Source organism: Engystomops pustulosus, chromosome 4 (assembly GCF_040894005.1).
Source record: "Engystomops pustulosus chromosome 4, aEngPut4.maternal, whole genome shotgun sequence".
Taxonomy (NCBI): domain Eukaryota; kingdom Metazoa; phylum Chordata; class Amphibia; order Anura; family Leptodactylidae; genus Engystomops; species Engystomops pustulosus.
In genome coordinates, this window is record NC_092414.1 from 104978171 (window position 1) to 104996489 (window position 18319).

The 18319-nt window shown below is 42.6% G+C and overlaps 1 protein-coding gene and 1 long non-coding RNA gene across 7 annotated transcripts in view; both read right to left on the reverse strand.

Moving 5' to 3' along the window:
* ANKRD26 (ankyrin repeat domain containing 26) overlaps positions 1–3260 on the reverse strand; it is a 59705-nt gene extending 56445 nt beyond the window's left edge. For 3 of the 6 annotated variants that reach the window (XM_072146973.1, XM_072146971.1, XM_072146970.1), the window contains exon 1: positions 2758–3259. In XM_072146973.1, the coding sequence (XP_072003074.1) occupies positions 2758–2963 (206 nt within the window). In that variant the 5' untranslated portion in view covers positions 2964–3259. Of the gene's footprint in view, positions 1–2757 lie in introns of all 6 variants that reach the window. The other 3 variants (XM_072146975.1, XM_072146974.1, XM_072146972.1) reach the window with 2 other exon arrangements.
* Positions 3261–7976: 4716 nt separating this feature from the next.
* LOC140129059 (uncharacterized) lies at positions 7977–14158 on the reverse strand. The gene is made up of 5 exons (XR_011855282.1): positions 14033–14158; positions 13589–13617; positions 8358–8392; positions 8175–8268; positions 7977–8051 (listed from the first exon to the last, which is right to left on the reverse strand). It is a non-coding gene; the product is annotated as an uncharacterized lncRNA (long non-coding RNA).
* Between the last annotated feature and the right edge of the window lie 4161 nt (positions 14159–18319).

Genomic DNA, 18319 nt, shown 5'->3' on the forward strand with positions numbered 1-18319 from the left:
GCACCCCCAGCACTTCTAACCTGTCCACTGGCTCCTCTCTCCTACCCCTCCTAATTGAGTCAGCCAGGTCTTGAAGCAGCCAGAAGTAGAGGGGTGGGGTATGAGGTAGCTCCAGTTGGATTACAATAGTTTAATGGGTTGGAGTTTGGAGGTGCTCTGGTTAGGAGCACTGGAGCCCTTCAACGTAATTCCCATAAGAACTAAAGTCTATTTTAACAAATCTATTACAAAGGTATTAAACTGCACTGGTGGTTAAATGAGGTGGTAGATTTCCTATAAAGGGAACCTGTCATCAAGAAAAGGCACAAAAAGCCTTGCTCATCCAACCACATGCCTTTGTTGAAAAGTGCAGTATAGCAATCCCAGCTCAAATCTGCTTCCTTCCACACGTAAAATCAGTCCCCCAATTTTTCCTGCCTTTGCCTATGTTGTTATTCTGGGGTGGGAGAAATAGTGACAAGATATGCAGTTTCCTACACAGTGCTCACTGCTAAATACAACATGCAGTGAGAGGGACAGCATTCTGGTAAGGACAGGAAGTGGACAAGGAGAGAACTTCCTGTCTGCTCAGGCTGAAATCAGAAGAGTCACTGAGCTGTCAATCAAAAGAACGAGGCAGGGTTCATTGGCATCCTGGAGAAACATCACTCTTCTATTCAGAATTTGACTCATTGTATACTCATTTACATAGTGGCAGATAATTTTAGGTTATATGGGGAGGACTTTTAACCCTATTTCAGTAGGTATTAATGGTGTAAGGGTATTCTTTAAAGGTAGTCTTTTACATCCTCCAAGTGTTAAAATTGCCATGCAGCAAAGAAATGACCTATCATTCCCAACATACATTTACGGTATTGTTTTTTAGCCATTATGCAGTTTCTGAGAAATTCTCATTTTAATCTGTATGCTAATGAGGCAGTTGGTGCAAACAGACCATATTCACCACCCAGAGCACTACTATTCCATATAGTATATGGATTCGGAAAAAAAAATAATCAGGAATTGCTCAGAAACACAGATAACTAAAGTTATGTTGGAAATCATGGTACATTGTTGCGCTATCTACTTCCAGACGATTATAGCACTTGGGGGGACCTCTATTTAAGGTCCAAAATTGAAAATAAAGAAGTTTTCCCGGATAAAAACATTAGAATAAGCTCCCTATAAATGATATGTGACATACTATTACATCATATTATCATTAAAGGATGTTTAGTAAGGGCTCTCCAGCTGAGCCCTCTCCACACAGAGCAGATGCCATATTATACAGAACACAACTGCAACTATTAATATATCTCTTTGATTGTATTGACCCAAAGAATAAAGGGGATGTCTCATATGGACAGCACAAGGAAACCTGCAGAATCAAAATCTAAAAGAAAAACACAGTTGGATTTTGGAATAAGTACCCATCTGTTCAAGCATGGGTATTATTGTCAGATTCTGTACCACATTTGATGATGGTTTTAGGGCCAACATTAGGGCACTACCATTGGCGCTTCTATGAGGAACCAGCAGTAAGGAGGAGTGCCCTGCACCAAACTTGATGTGCTGTGATCAAAAAACTATAGGTTTGTTTCACCTACTTCTTTAAAAATTGATTATGAGGGTGTTGCAGTGTAATAAGAATTACAGAAATTACTTTTCATCTACTAGAGTATAGTGAAAAAACCTAATGGCCAATCCTAGGTATATGACATATAGCGGATGTATGAAGCTTTCAGAATGCAGCTTACTGGAATGTAAGAATAACAGTGAGGATCTGTTCTGGGACAAGACAAGCTAGGGCAGAAAAACTGGCACCCTGGACAATAGAGGAGAGTGGTTACCACAGAAATGTATACACTGGAGATGCAGGGGAAGTGTCATTAGTGACACCCTGTAGCCCCATCCTGACAAGATTGCAAACTAATCACATTACAGACTTATCTGCAGATTTATGGGTCTGACCCATTTCTCTCACTCCAGAGTAATGAAGGTGTTACTACAGCGATAGCAATGTAGGAGTGTAACCCATGCAACAGTGTAACGCCCCGCTTCCTCCCACAGCGGAGGCCCACGACGCCCCGCTTCCTCCCACAGCGGAGGCCCACGACGCCCCGCTTCCTCCCACAGCGGAGGCCCACGACGCCCCGCTTCCTCCCACAGCGGAGGCCCACGACGCCCCGCTTCCTCCCACAGCGGAGGCCCACGACGCCCCGCTTCCTCCCACAGCGGAGGCCCACGACGCCCCGCTTTCTCCCACAGCGGAGGCCCACGACGCCCCGCTTTCTCCCACAGCGGAGGTCCATGACGCCCCGCTTCCTCCCACAGCGGAGGTCCATGACAGCCAGCTTCCTTTGATGGCTCCCCGGTTCCTCCAGCATCAGCACTTCTGGAGGTCTGATTATTTTCATGCTGCCCTGACACTGGTGGTCCAAGATGCCCAGATGCCCCGGCACTAGATGTCCACAGTGCCTGGAGGTATGTGGTGCCATGCTGTCCTAATGCCCCAGCACTTGTAGTCTGTGATTCTATGCTGTCCTGGCACCCACACACTAGAGGTCTGTGGTGCCACGCTACCCTGGCACTATAGGTCCTACGTTGCACTCCATTTATGAGACAGACAATCTATGAAGTATGTTGTTCACTATAATGTCAGACAGATCCCAAGTTCTTCGGTAATAACTAGAGAACACATGAGTCACATTGGCCCCATACGTGTGACTGGGCATGCTGGAGCTTGTGGTTCTTATGCTATGGACCCCCACTACTGACCTGTTCTCCTTGTCCGCCTGGTTGATGTCCTGCTTGTGCAGCAGCTGCCTGATCTTGGCCACGTCTCCGGAGGAGGCAGCTCGCTGGAACTTGCTGAGGTCCTTCTCCTTGAGCTCATAGCCAGCAGACAGCACGCTGCCGGTGTCCGAGGTGCTGGAGGGGGGGCCGCTCTTCTTCTTCCTCCCGAAGCCGAATATCTTCTTCATCTTCCCGATCACTGGGCGGCTACAGCACGGGAAAGTGCCGGGGGCAGGACGCCGCTGCTCCGCTTACAGGCAGCCAAGTGCACGGGAGCCTTCCATGGCCAGCTATCACAACAACACCCATACACTCCGCCGTCACCATCCAGCCAGCAGTTACTAAGCCCCGCCCCGCAGCGTCGCTCGGTTACTATAGGCAAGGACCAATCTGGATAAGGGACACAGCGCGCAGCAGAGCTCCGCCCACTGGAGAGTCCCTGAGCTACAGTACAACAGTATACACTGAGGGGACGGAGCTTGGAGAGGTCACGTGACTGGTCTCTTCCGGGTGCAGAACGCATGCACGGTAGCAACTGTCTTACTGTAGTGTATTGGAGGATGTTACATTGTGGTAGTTGTTAACTCCTTAAGGACCAAACAATTTTACTTAAGGCTCAGTCCCATTTTTTGGATTCTGACTTGCGTCTCTTTATATGGTTATAACTTTTGAACACTGTTACTTATCAAAGCGATTCTGAGATTGTTTTTTCCCCACACGTTGTACTTCATTTGAGAGGTAAATTTTGGCTGATGAGTTTTGCATTTATTTACAAAAAACTGAAAAAATGATGAATTTTTGATTTTTTTTTTTTTGAAATTCAAAATCATTTCGTTTTCAGGCGGATAGATTTACCACCTAAATAAGTACTGAATAACATTTCCCATATGTCTCCTTTACATTTTCTTAATTTTTGAAATGTCTGGATAATTTATTTTGATGTTGCGCGGCTTACAAATGGAATATCGGTTTTTCATGTTTTCAGAATTGACTATTTTGCGGATAAATACAGTTTTGAATGAAATTTTACATATTTAACATCAAAACCCCCTATATAACCAACCCATTTTCAGATCTGCACTCCTCAAACTATCAGACACAGCTTTTAGGAAGATTGTTAACCCCTTGAGATCTTCACAAGTTTTCTGTGTGAGGAGCAAAAGGAGGGTGAACTCTTGTTTCTTCCATCTCGGCCGAGCACTTAATGACAGGAAACGCTAAAACGCCGTCAAGCGGGGCCGCTCCCAGATAACCCGTGCAGGACGCCAAGATGGAGCCAATGATGGTCTCCGGCCTTTACTTCCATACGTTATAAATAAATGTTTCTTTTTTTTTTTTATTAAAAAAAAAAGGGTTTTGCAGCCAGATCTTGTTGCAGTGAGCTCAGCAGAGTTTTGTGGCAGATAACCTTTAAAAAAAGCATCAGAAAAGCGAGTGTGGGAGCTTGGTGGCGAGTGTGCATTGATCCGAAGTGTGTGCAGTGTCTTGAGTGTGACTTACGTTTAAGGGAAGGAGTACTTTTTGGATCCAGTAACAGATAGATAAGTGCATCTACATTTTTATTTCCTGATATTCATTGTGTGAGTTTTATTGCAACCAAGTAGATCTGAGGCCGCGGTCACACGTACCACTAGGCGCCCGTCATAACGCAACTCTAGTGCACAGGGGGAGGTCCTGGGCCCGAACGCACATGCGTTTCCAGGGAAACGCATGCAATTGTTAAGCCGATCGCATGCGTTTCTCTGGAAACGCATGTGCGTTCGGACCCAGGACCTCCCCCTGTGCGCTAGCGTCGCGTTATGAACGGATGTCTAGCGGTACGTGTGACCGCGGCCTGAAGGTATTTTACTTGCATAATCTGTATATTGTGTGGGGGGTATAGGGAGGCATTCACCTTGCTTATCTAGACAGTATAGTCACAGGTGCTGCCTAATTAATAGTGGGGTGTGGCTATCTAATTAGCAGCCTTCATATACTTCTGTGGTCAGTTTGTTTGGTGGTTTGCAGCCAGATCTTGTTGCAGTGAGCTCAGCAGAGGTTTGTGGCAGATAACCTTTAAAAAAAAAAGCATCAGAAAAGCGAGTGTGGGAGCTTGGTGGCGAGTGTGCATTGATCCGAAGTGTGTGCAGTGTCTTGAGTGTGACTTAGGTTTGAGGGACTTTAGCAGGTAACTGCTGTATTTTGTGTTACTTTGACTGTAAATTCTTCTTTCCTTCTTTCTGTGCATATTTCTATTGTAATCCCCATTAGAACAATGGACTCCATAAGTGGCATTGCTACACAGTGTACATCCTGTGTCATGTATGCTTTCCTTGAACAGCCGTTCGAGGAGGAATACTGCTGTGTGGGATGTGTGTAAATTGCTCATCTGGAAGCCCAGATTCTGGATCTAAATGAGCAAGTTTCAAGGCTGCGGGCAATTGACAATATGGAGCAAAGTTTGCTGCTCCTGGAGCACAAACTCTCTGGGGAAGATGGGTGTGGGGAGGGAAGTATGGAGGTGCAGAGTGAGGGGGCAGCTAATTGGGTAACATGTAGAGGGAAGAGTTGTAGGGAGTCTAGTCCTGATCTGGTGCACCCCAATAAGTTTGCCAGGCTGGCGGATGAGGGGGATATCAGCTCTGGGGTAGCAATGCTGCAGCAAGACATGGCCTCTAGCAACCAGGGGACTGTCTGCTCCAGTAAGAATGGTAATGGGAGCACAGGCAAGGTCAGACAGGTGCTGGTAGTGGGAGATTCCATTATTAGGGGAACAGACAGGGCAATCTGTCACAAAGACCATGCATACAGAACAGTGTGTTGTTTGCCGGGTGCTCGGGTTCGGCATGTTGCGGATCGGGTTGACAGATTACTGGGAGGGGCTGGTGAGGAAGCAGCGGTCATGGTCCACATTGGCACTAATGACAAAGTAAGAGGTAGGTGGAAGGTCCTTAAAAAATGATTTCAGGGATTTAGGCCATAAGCTCAGGGCAAGGACCTCAAAGGTAGTTTTCTCCGAAATACAGCCTGTACCAGTGCCACACCAGAAAAGCAGCGGGAGATCAGGGAGGTAAATAAGTGGCTCAAAAGTTGGTGTAGGAAGGAGGGTTTTGGGTTCATGGAGAACTGGGCTGACTTCTCTGTCGGCTACAGGCTCTACAGTAGGGATGGGCTGCACCTCAATGGGGAGGGTGCAACTGTTTTGGGGGAAAAAATGGCTAGAAGGTTGGAGGAGTGTTTAAACTAGAGACCTGGGGGGAGGGCAACTACACTTGTGCGGGGCAAATAGACAGTGTAGATAGAGAGCTGGGAAGAGTCATAGTCCATAGTCATAGTCCATGGGGGCTGGAATGAGATTGGGGAATAAGAACAAAAGGAATACGGACAGGGAAAACCATATAACGTGTATGTACACAAATGCCAGGAGTCTCACAAACAAAATGGAGGAACTGGAACTCTTGATGTTGGAGCGGAAATATGATATAGTGGGTATCAGCGAGACATGGTTGGACAGTAGCTATGACTGGGCTGTTACTATAGATGGTTATAGTCTTTTTAGAAAGGATCGTATAAATAAAAAAGGGGGAGGGGTTTGTATGTGAATTCTTGCCTCAAGCCTGTCTTGCGAGATGACATCAGTAACGCAAATGCAAACGTGGAGTCCCTATGGGTGGAGATAAGGGGAGGGAAAAAGAATAATAAAATATTACTAGGGGTTTGTTAAAAGGCTCCAAATATAATGGAGGCAGCAGAGGAAATGCTGATAAGTGAAATGGATGCAGCTTCAAAGCATGGTGAAGTACTTATCATGGGGGACTTCAATTACCCAGATATTGACTGGGGGGCAGAAACCTGCAGGTCCTTCAAAGGTAGCAGGTTCTTGTCAACTACAAAAGACAATTACCTCTCGCAGCTAGTCATGGAGCCAACAAGAGGGGGGGGGGGGCACTGCTGGACCTTATCCTAACCAACAGACCTGATAGGGTATCAAAACTACAGGTTGGGGGGAACCTGGGGAATAGTGATCATAATATCATTGATTTTGTATTACGCTTTACTAAGAACGTTAGGGAAGGGGCAACCAACACTCTAAACTTTAGGAGCTAAGGGAACTTTCAGCAACTAAGGGAAGACCTTAAAGGCATAGAGTGGGATAATGTTCTCTCCCCCCCCCCCAAAAAAATGGGACTTTTTCTCATATATTCTGAAAAAGTCCTGTGAGAAACACATACCTTATGGGAAAAAGCATAAGAGGAACAAGAAAAAGCCTATGTGGCTAACTAGTCTTGTAAGGAAAGCAATAAGCGAGAAAGATAAGGCGTTTAAGGTGCTAAAACGTGAAGGTAGTGATGAGGCAATACAGGATTATAGAGAAAAATAAATCCTGTAAAAAGCAGATAAAGGCCACAAAAATACAGACTGAGAGAAATATTGCCAGGGAGAGCAAAAATAATCCCAAATTATTTTTCAAGTATATAAATAAGAAACTAAAAACAGAGTGTGGGTCCCCTTAGAAATAACATGGGGGTCATGGTGGAAGGAGATGAGGAAAGGGCCAATCTACTGAATGTCGCCTTCTCAACTGTCTTTACCCGGGAAAATCCCCTGGTGGAAGACACAATGAGGAATAATGTAAATTCTTTTTGGAATGTCAACAGTTTAACCCAGGAACAGGTACGGCGCCGCTTCGCAACCACTAAGATAGATAAATCACTGGGGCCAGATGGCATACACCCCCGGGTTCTGCATGAACTATGTACGGTGATAGACAGACCGTTATTTTTAATATTTGAAGATTCACTGAGGACTGGTTATGTTCCACAGGAATGGCGCATAGCAAATGTGGTACCAATATACAAAAAAGGATCAAATAGCGATCCTGGAAACTACAGACCCGTGAGTCTAACTGCTGTGGTGGGTAAAATATTTGAGGGGCTTGTTAGAGATGCTATCCTATAGAGATGCTAATATTGTGTACAGTTTTGGGCACCAGTGTACAAAAAGGATATAGTAGAGCAGTGGCGTAACTAGGAATGAGTGGGCCCCATAGCAAACTTTTGGCTGGGCCCCCCCCCCCCCACCTCGCCGATGACCACGGCACCTTTTCCCATTCCCTGCCCATTTTGAACATATATAAGGGTTTTTATATTGTAAGTATACAGAGTAACTAACACAGGAATAACACATAAGGCATTTATAGTTTAACATATTTTATCACTTACCTGAAACCCAAAGCACCGTGTTTCCATCACTTCTTGCTTGATATAAATTTTAACTTTAAAACATCTAGGAAGCACCTAAGCACAAAAATGATAGTGGTTAATCTTGCATTAAGCTATATAACTATTTGTAATTATAGAATGGTATAAAATTTATTAAAAATTTGTGTCTTATCTTATATGTAATTCGTCAAAACTTACTTGGACACGAAGTATCATATTCAACTAGTTTGCATCTTCTGAAAAGATATGTTGTTTTTTTCGAACATATTAACTATATGAAAAACTCGCCAACCTGAAAAAAAAATATAAATAATCCAAATTCTGTTCATGTTTCTCCAATCAGCATTGATTATAAAATAAATTTCAAGTTTTCTAACTTACATTAACAAAACCAGAACTTTCAACGGATGATCAACCTAGGGAAATCAACAAAAATAATATTTATTAGAGGTTTTACTTTAGCTGTATTCATTGTTAAAGGAGTAGGCAAGCAAATCACAAGTTCTGCTTGTTCACTCCATAACCATAAACTTTCTGACAGATTTACCAAGCTGTCTGAAAGTCAGAATATTTCTAGTTGTCCATTGCAACCAATCAAGGCTCCCCTTTAAAATATACATGAGCACTGGCAAAATGAAAGCTGAGCTGTGATTGGTTAACATGGGCAACTAGAAAGATTCTGACTTTCAGACAGCTTGATAAATCTGCCCCAAAGTGTCATCACAGTTAAAAAAAAAAGAGACTTAGACTTCTTTCTACTCTATATAGCCCCAATGGAGCAGCAAGAGCCTGAAGTCTTTGTGACATACTGTCACTATTGTACCAGACCTAAGGGCAGGATATACAGTGTAACCTTTACATACAGACCATAATTCTTGTTCACTTTTTTTTTTAATTTTTAGCATGTTTTTCATATATTGCAATATATAACCTGTAAGAAGACCAACCCTGGAAGATCAGTTTTCAATGTAATTTTGGCCTGTCATCTAAGAAAAACAGTTGTGCTAAACCCCTATATCAGTGGTCCTCAACCTTTGTAATGCTGTGACCCCGCAATACAATTACTCATGTTGCGGTGACCCCAAACCATGCGATTTGCAGTAAAAACACAATAAAATCGTGGCTCCGAAGGCTTTAGACCCCTGTGTTTTGCTCGTTCGACCCCTGCTGGGGTCACGACCCACAGGTTGAGAACCACTGCCCTATATGATCAGCACCCCCCTTTGGGCTATCATCTGAACAAGGTTTCACTGCGTATATTCATTCCTGGCATAGTACAAAAATTGACAATAAGTGTCACTTAAAACAAAGCATGCATGGAACTGTTTTAGTAAAACTTTTTGTTAGTTGAACAGAAAACTTTTAAACTGTTAGTAGTTAAACAACTTTCCAACTCCCCAACTTCCCATAACTTTACACTTACACAGAAGAGAATTTCTTAGAACACACGCCTGCGCACCTTGACTTCAGCAAAGGTGTCCACAATGCTGTCTATGTCTAGTTTCCTAGCTCTCTCATTTTCTATGCTCAGAACCGCAAGCCCGGAAAGCCTTTGTTCAGACATGGTGCTCCGCAAGTAGTTTTTTATTAATTTAAGCTTAGAAAAAGATCTTTCAGCAGCAGCTACTGTCACAGGTAGTGTTAAGAAAAGTAGCAAGGCTACACACACGTCCGGTAGTGTAGAAGAAAGGGCACTGTTGTCTACCAGAAGGAGGTGAGCCAGATCACTGATAGAGGATGACTTCTGAATGTCTTCCTCTAATGCAGACCGAAAATTCAGCAGTTGAGCAGGAAAACTGGATGATAAATCTTCCTGGTAGATTTCTTGGAGTTTTGATGCAGCTTGGAAAAGAACATCATCAGACGCAGATGAAAGCATTGCAGGCTGAATAATATTAAAACGACCAAGAACCTTGTCCATTCCCATAAATCTGTTTAGAAGCTGAGATGTTACTATATCTAAACATGGAAAAAAAACTGTAACTTGAAAATGTTTTTCTGAATCATTTAACCTCTCATCAACTGCCCATTCGTCAAAATGACGCTTGACTTTTGGGATCCGTTTCTTTTCAAACTGCGATGAAATGCCCCACTGCTGTGCAAGCGAAACTGCAATTTGTTTTGTTTCCTCAAACTGATTCCTGTATTGCCCAAGACTGTCAGCAATGTTCTTAATCAATCTTGAAGCTTCAGACAAATCAGTGTTTTTTGCTTGCAAGACTTTAGAAACAGTATTAACTTTTTCCAAAATTGTTGTCTGCAGAACAATTAAAAATATGAATTGAAAAGACTCTATTTTTTTTTTTAACGATGCAGCCTCCTCTCTTTCTTTTGTTTTTGAAGAGGTAAGGACAATCTTTGATAGTGCTTGCAATACATTAACAAAACTAAAACGTAAAGCAAGCAAGGATTCATAGCGTGAGGCCCAACGTGTAGGGCACAACTTCTTCAATGTCAAGGTGGATTTAGTTGAGAATGAACAAAGAGTTTCCCATCGTTTTATGCTGTCAGCAAAAAATGTGTATAAATTCTGTACTACATCAAAAAAACCTGCAACTTCCTTGATATTGGCCATTGCATCTTGTAGAACTAAGTTAAGATTGTGTGCTGCACAGTGTACATAAAGAGCATTTGGTTCTTTTTCTGCAATCCTCGCTTGCACTCCAGAGTATATGCCACTCATGGTTGCAGCTCCATCGTACCCTTGGCCACGACACTTATTTAATTTCAAGCCTTTGCTCTCTATACAGGCAATAATATCCTTCTCTATTCCTGCAGCACTCTGATCTTTTACAGCATAAAAACCTAAAAATACTTCATGTATTTTCACGCTGGTTGCTCTTCCATTCTCTGCTCTGTCAACAGACACGTACCGGAAAACCTGGCTCAACTGATCAACCTTTGATATGTCCTGTGTAGTATCCATTATAATAGAGTAAAACTGTGCCTGTTGAATGTCTGAGACTATTTCTTTTTGGACTTGTCCCGCAAGAATTTGGATGATCTCGTTCTGGATTTTTGGGCTCAGATATTTTATGGATCTTTGGGGCATTTCAATTAGTTCATGAAGAACTGGATCATAATCTGCTAAAAGTTGTATTATGGAGAGGAAGTTTCCATTATTAATTTCCCCCAAATTTTCTCGATGACCACGAAATGGAAGATTGGCCATTGCCATAGTTAATGTCACATTAACAATCCTTTGTAGGGCTTGCCTCCAAAAGTTCTTCTCTCTCCTCATTTGCTTTTCAGTTTCCTCATCTATTGTGCCCTTCTTCCTCCATTGGTCATATACGACACAGGAATCAACATGAGCATTTGAGCTTTCATGAGATTGTATTTTTGTGGTTAAGCTCTTCCATTTATTGATGCCTTTTGCCCAAGCTGGTTCAAAACCCTGCTTTTTGCGATCCCCAAACAGCCAGCATGGCTCACAGTACACAGCATTCAGCTTGGGAGAATAACACAACCATGTGACAGGAAGTTTAAGGCCAGTTTGTGTGATTCGATCATAATATTTTTCTGAAAAGCATCTTTTATCTTTGTCATTGTCTCTAGGGAACGGGCCAGGGGGTCTGCATGGGCCCTGGGAAATAATGAATCTTTTAACGTTTGGGTCAGCAATCGTTACAGGATAATTAGCCCTATCGGTGACATACTCAGAAGCAGTAGCACTTTCTAATATGCTGCTGGTAGATGTGCTCGCAGTTTGACTGGTAGCAGTGGAATTGATTGGCTCATTTGAGGTGGGAGCAATTGCTTGTATTTGGCTCATATCTCTACCACACTCATCCTCAATACTTTCTTCACTACTAGTCTGGGCACACCCCTCCACCTCGGTTGTTGTAACATTTGGAAGTGGAAAATTTTCTGCACTTGTCTCCTCTACATCTGCTATAGATGTACTACTGCTTTCACCCACAGGTTTAGGGGCGGCAAAAAAGCTACTTATTTTCTGCATTTTTTGACTCTTCAAGTTCTCTTCCTTTCTTTTTTTACGCTTTTGAGCGCCACTGAGATGGTGATAAGTTGACATAGTGAAGAGATATGTGTGTCCTGTCAGCAAAACAGAGTTCCAGATATATATTGGTCTTTAATATATGTGATTCTTTACAATCTAAGACTGAGCCTTTTGCTGTTTAACAGATCAACTGTTTTGATGTGGGATTATATATGTTTTAGGCTGAGTTGTAGATGCAAACAATGTATTTAACCACAATAAAGTAGTATCTGCATGTACAAACCAGTTTTCAGACCGATGTGCACATTACATGGTGCAGCTAAACATAGGACGTCCATTATTTAAAGGAAATCTACGATCAGGATCATGGATTATAAACCAAATACACTTACTTACTGGTGTCCCCTTTATCGAGGTCTGCTCTTCTTTTAACTTCCTATTCCATAGATTAAGAAAATATGCTTTAAAAATATGCAAATGAGCCTGAGCGGCTCCAGGCTACATTAAAGGAAATCTACCACCAGGATAAAGATATGTAAACCAACTACACTGACATACTGGTGAGTGCCCCCTCTGCTAGGTTCTGCTTTTCTTTTAGCTTCTTAGGACCTTGTTTTTACAACAAAAAGGTTTCACAAATTATGCAAATGAGCCTCTGGGACTCCAGACTCTATAGCTGTCAATGGAGCTTGGAGCCCCAAAGGCTCATCTGCATCATTTTTAAAACTTCTTTTTCTTTAAAACAAAGGCATACGTAGCTACAAGAAGAGCGGATCCTGCCAGAGGGGGCGCATACCAGTATGTCAATGTGCTTGGTTTACAATCCTTCATCCTATTGGTAGATGTCCTTTAACTTCTATGGCTCATTTAGAAGCCTTCAAAGGCATAAAAAGCTTGTAAGTGTACTTGGTTTATAATCCATAATCCTGATGGTAGATACTTTAAATATTAATCTTCTATCCCAAGATCATGCTAATAAATACTGAAGTGGCTAGATCAACCCTACTTTTTACAACGTAGTGAGATATTTCCAAACAGGCAGCCCTCAATTTAAGAACACCTGACTTATAAATGAGTTCTCTGGCCACTGTGACCTCTGGTGAAGCTCTCTGGCAATTTACTTGAACTTTAGCCCCAGACTGCAATTATAGGTTGTAAGGTGTCTGTAATGAAGCATTATTGTTAATCCTTATTCCCTTGTCAACCATGAATTTTTCAAATCCTATTGTTATAGGAAACTAAAGTTACACTAAATATACGAGTTCTGACTTGTATACAAATTCAATGTAAAGGTGTTTTCCCATGATTGAAAGTTAGGCTATATTAGTGCTGAGACCCCTGCAGATCGCGAAAATGAAGGTGCCCACCGATCTCCATAGCGATTGTTCAAGCAGAACAGTCATGCGTGGCCGTCTGCTCCGTTAATCTGACAGAGCAAGGAGGGATCCGACGGACCCCTCGTTTTCGAGATCTGTGGGGGTCTCAGCACGGAGACCCCCACTGTTTAGCAAGTTAGGCCCTATCCTGTGGATAGGGCCTTACTTTCCTTCATGGGAGAACCCCTTTAAAAACCTAAAGATTAGATCTTGTATGTAACCTGGGGACTGACTATAAATGCAATCAGCACAACATCCAAAGATATAACTTTTACCTGTATTTGATTCCTACAGTATATTCAAACTGTAAAAGAAATATAGAAAGCACAAAGCTGTCAATAAAACTACCGATTCAAAACACAGTTTTAACTACTTATTTCATGAACAACACCAAACCATTATCAGGAACACCTGCACATTGCACACATGGTGGGGTAGTCCCTGCATTGGCTGGGTGGTCTTTGGGCTGCTCACTACCAGCACTGGTTGAGGACAAATACATAGGGGCAGGTTTATCAAGCTGCCTGAAAGTCAGAATATCTCTAGTTGCCCATGGTAACAAATCACAGCTCCCCTTTAAAATATTCATGAGCACTAGTAAAATGAAAGCTGAGATGTGATTGGTTGCCATGAGCAACTACAAATATTCTGACTTTCAGACAGCTTGATAAATCTGCCCCATAGTGTTAATACATAGTTTTAAAGTAAGCCATACTCACTTTTGTCCAGATCCTTCTATCTCTATAGATTGTAGGATACGTAGCTTTACTCTTCTCCTTTTCTCTTCAAGTTTTGATCACTGTTTGGCCTTCACACTTCACGTAATGCTCTTCACAATAAAATCTAGGAAAGTAGAAAAAAAGAAAATGGCTCTGAGCAAATGGGTGTTTAATATTCATAGTCTACCATAAGGATAACTCATTTTTAAAAATCAGCATAGAATAGACAGATGCGTTTAAGCTGATGACTAATAGTAATTCTTTCCATATGCATATGCAGTGACTATTTGGCCGGGTCAACGTACGGGCCTGTTTCCACTGGTTGATAGTGTACATGAACTCTTTCACATCAGAACAGAGTCCATGTGCTCCATCTAACGCATGCTCATCTCCCTATGGCTAAATAGGAGTCCATGCAATATAGTGAACAATAGTCCTGAAACATGGGGCTCCTGTGTGCCAAAAAGCAAAGGGGTTACTAATGTTCATTGGTCGATATTTGAAAGTAAACTAATGAACTCTAAAAGCTTAACACAGATTATTGAAGAGTAACAGTATGCATATACTGGCGGTCCCCTACTTAAGGACACCCGACTTACAGACAACCCCTAGTTACAGACGGACCCCTCTGCCCTCTGGTGAAGCTCTCTGGATGTTACTATAGTCCGAGACTGCAATGATCAGCTGTACGGTGTCTGTAATGAAGCTTTATTGATAATCCTTGGTCCCATTACAGCAAAAAATTTTGAAACTCCACTGGGGCAAAAATATAATTTTGTCTGGAGTGACAATTGTAAAATATACAGTTCCGACTTGTACTTAACCCGGGGACTGCCCATATACTTCTTTTTATTAACCTTTTTTAGAAAATGCTTTTCAGATCTGTAAATGCTGTATACTTTGCCTTATTAAAGGAAACCTACCACTTGTAGTGGCAGGTTTCCGATGGAAATACCGGGCACCAGCTCAGGGTGAGCTCAGGGTGAGCTGGTGCCGGAGCTTATTTTAGTTAGTGTTTTAAACCGCGGTATCGCGGTTTAAAACACTTTTTAAATGTTATAGCCGGCGCAGGCAGGTACGCGCTCGGCGCTTACCGTGCACGCAGCTCTCATTCACTTCCTATGTAGCCGCGTGCACGGTAAGCGCCGAGCGCGTACCTGCCTGCGCCGGCTATAACGTTTAAAAAGTGTTTTAAACCGCGGTTTAAAACACTAACTAAAATAAGCTCAGGCACCAGCTCACCCTGAGCTCACCCTGAGCTGGTGCCCGGTATTTCCATCAGAAACCTGCCACTACAAGTGGTAGGTTTCCTTTAAGTGGAGAACTTTAGTTATGTGGATAGTTTGTTTTAATAAAATGGTTGACAAGGGTGCGTCGGGGAGGTTTTATTTTAATAAAAAATATTTCCTAAAAAATGTTGTTTTTTTTTAACTCAAAACTTGCCTTAGTAATGGTCCTGGACTGTGGCCTTGTGTTAGCTGGTAAAGGCTGATATTAACCCCCTTATCATTACCCAGGTACCCACTGCCAACAGAGGTGCTGTAAAGAGCTGGATACAATCCAGTACCTGACCGTCTACAGATGATCCGGTACTAAGGCGGTTGCAGGCTGGTATTGGGCTCTGCCCAAAAACAGTGGGTGCTCAAATTCAAATAATATCAAGGTGCTGCAGCTGTATTGTATCTGGCTGGTTATAGAAAATGAGTCTCCATACCCTTTTTGTAAAACAAGTTTAAAAAAAAAAAAATGACGTGGGGTTCCCCCTCATTTTCATAACCAGCCAGATACAATACAGCAGCAGCACCCTGACATTACTGGGGTGTGAGTGCCCATTGATATAGGGCCATCACAGCCCAATAATACCAGCCTGCAGCCGCCCCAGCACCTGACCATCTATAGATGGTCAAGTTCTGGATTGTACCGAGCTCTTCCTGGCACCCCTGGTGGCGGTGGGTACCAGGGTAATGATTAGGGGGTTACTGTTAAGCCTTTTTTACCGGCTAACACTAGGCCCCGCTCCTAGTAATGGGCGCCGTCTATTAGACAGCACCATTACTAAGGCAAGTTTTGAGTAGAAAAAAAAACACACAAAGAAATATATTTTATTAAAATAAAAACTCCCCAACAAACCCTTGTTAACCATTTTATTAAAAAACATAATCCAGGTCATTGATGTAGTCCACCGAATCAAGCGAAGTATGAAACAGCGTACCCAGATCTGAAAAATAGAAATACAGAAAATGCATCAAATAATTATTTATATATATATATATATATATATATAATTAATATATATATATATATATATATATATATATATATATATATATATATATATATATATACATATACATATACATACATATACATACATATATATATATATATTTAAATATATGTTATTAGTGAGGGGGGACACCTCACTAAAAACACGCCCAGCAGTGGCCTCCCCTCACTAATGACATGTCCCAGCTTTACTAATAAAAAAGTCCCTAGCGGCCTCCCTTTCCTAATAAAAAGTTCCTAGGGCCTCCCTTTCCTAATAAAAAGTTCCTAGGGCCTCCCTTAACTAATAAAAAAGCCCCTATGGCCTCTCTTAACTAATAAAAAAGCTCCTAGGGCCTCCCTTAACTAATAAAAAAGCCACTGGGGCCTCCCTTGACTAATAAAAAAGCCCCTGGGGCCTCCCTTAACTAATAAAAAAGCCCCTGGGGCCTCCCTTAACTAATAAAGAAGCCCCTAGGGCCTCCCTTGACTAATAAAAAAGCCCCTGGGGCCTCCCTTGACTAATAAAAAATCCCCTAGGGCCTCCCTTGACTAATAAAAAATCCCCTAGGGCCTCCCTTGACTAATAAAAAAGCCCCTGGGGCCTCCCTTAACTAATAAAGAAGCCCCTAGGGCCTCCCTTGACTAATAAAAAAGCCCCTGGGGCCTCCCTTGACTAATAAAAAAGCCCCTGGGGCCTCCCTTGACTAATAAAAAATCCCCTAGGGCCTCCCTTCTCTAATAAAAAATCCCCTAGGGCCTCCCTTCTCTAATAAAAAATCCCCTAGGGCCTCCCTTCTCTAATAAAAAATCCCCTAGGGCCTCCCTTGACTAATAAAAAAGCCCCTATGGCCTCCCTTAACTAATAAAAAAGCTCCTAGGGCCTCCCTTCTCTAATAAAAAATCCCCTAGGGCCTCCCTTCTCTAATAAAAAATCCCCTAGGGCCTCCCTTCTCTAATAAAAAATCCCCTAGGGCCTCCCTTAACTAATAAAAAAGCACCTAGGGCCTCCCTTCTCTAATAAAAAATCCCCTAGGGCCTCCCTTAACTAATAAAAAAGCTCCTAGGGCCTCCCTTCTCTAATAAAAAATCCCCTAGGGCCTCCCTTCTCTAATAAAAAATCCCATAGGGCCTCCCTTCTCTAATAAAAAATCCCCTAGGGCCTCCCTTAACTAATAAAAAAGCCCCTATGGCCTCCCTTCTCTAATAAAAAATCCCCTATGGCCTCCCTTCTCTAATAAAAAAGCCCCTGGGGCCTCCCTTGACTAATAAAAAATCCCCTAGGGCCTCCCTTGACTAATAAAAAATCCCCTAGGGCCTCCCTTGACTAATAAAAAAGCCCCTAGGGCCTCCCTTAACTAATAAAGAAGCCCCTAGGGCCTCCCTTGACTAATAAAAAAGCCCCTGGGGCCTCCCTTGACTAATAAAAAAGCCCCTGGGGCCTCCCTTGACTAATAAAAAATCCCCTAGGGCCTCCCTTCTCTAATAAAAAATCCCCTAGGGCCTCCCTTGACTAATAAAAAATCCCCTAGGGCCTCCCTTGACTAATAAAAAAGCCCCTATGGCCTCCCTTCTCTAATAAAAAATCCCCTAGGGCCTCCCTTAACTAATAAAAAAGCTCCTATGGCCTCCCTTAACTGATAAAAAATCCCCTAGGGCCTCCCTTAACTAATAAAAAATCCCCTAGTGCCTCCCTTAACTAATAAAAAAGCCCCTATGGCCTCCCTTCTCTAATAAAAAATCCCCTAGGGCCTCCCTTAACTAATAAAAAAGCCCCTATGGCCTCCCTTGACTAATAAAAAAGCTCCTAGGGCCTCCCTTCTCTAATAAAAAAATCCCCTAGGGCCTCCCTTCTCTAATAAAAAAATCCCCTAGGGCCTCCCTTGACTAATAAAAAAGCTCCTAGGGCCTCCCTTCTCTAATAAAAAAATCCCCTAGGGCCTCCCTTCTCTAATAAAAAATCCCCTAGGGCCTCCCTTAACTAATAAAAAAGCCCCTATGGCCTCCCTTAACTGATAAAAA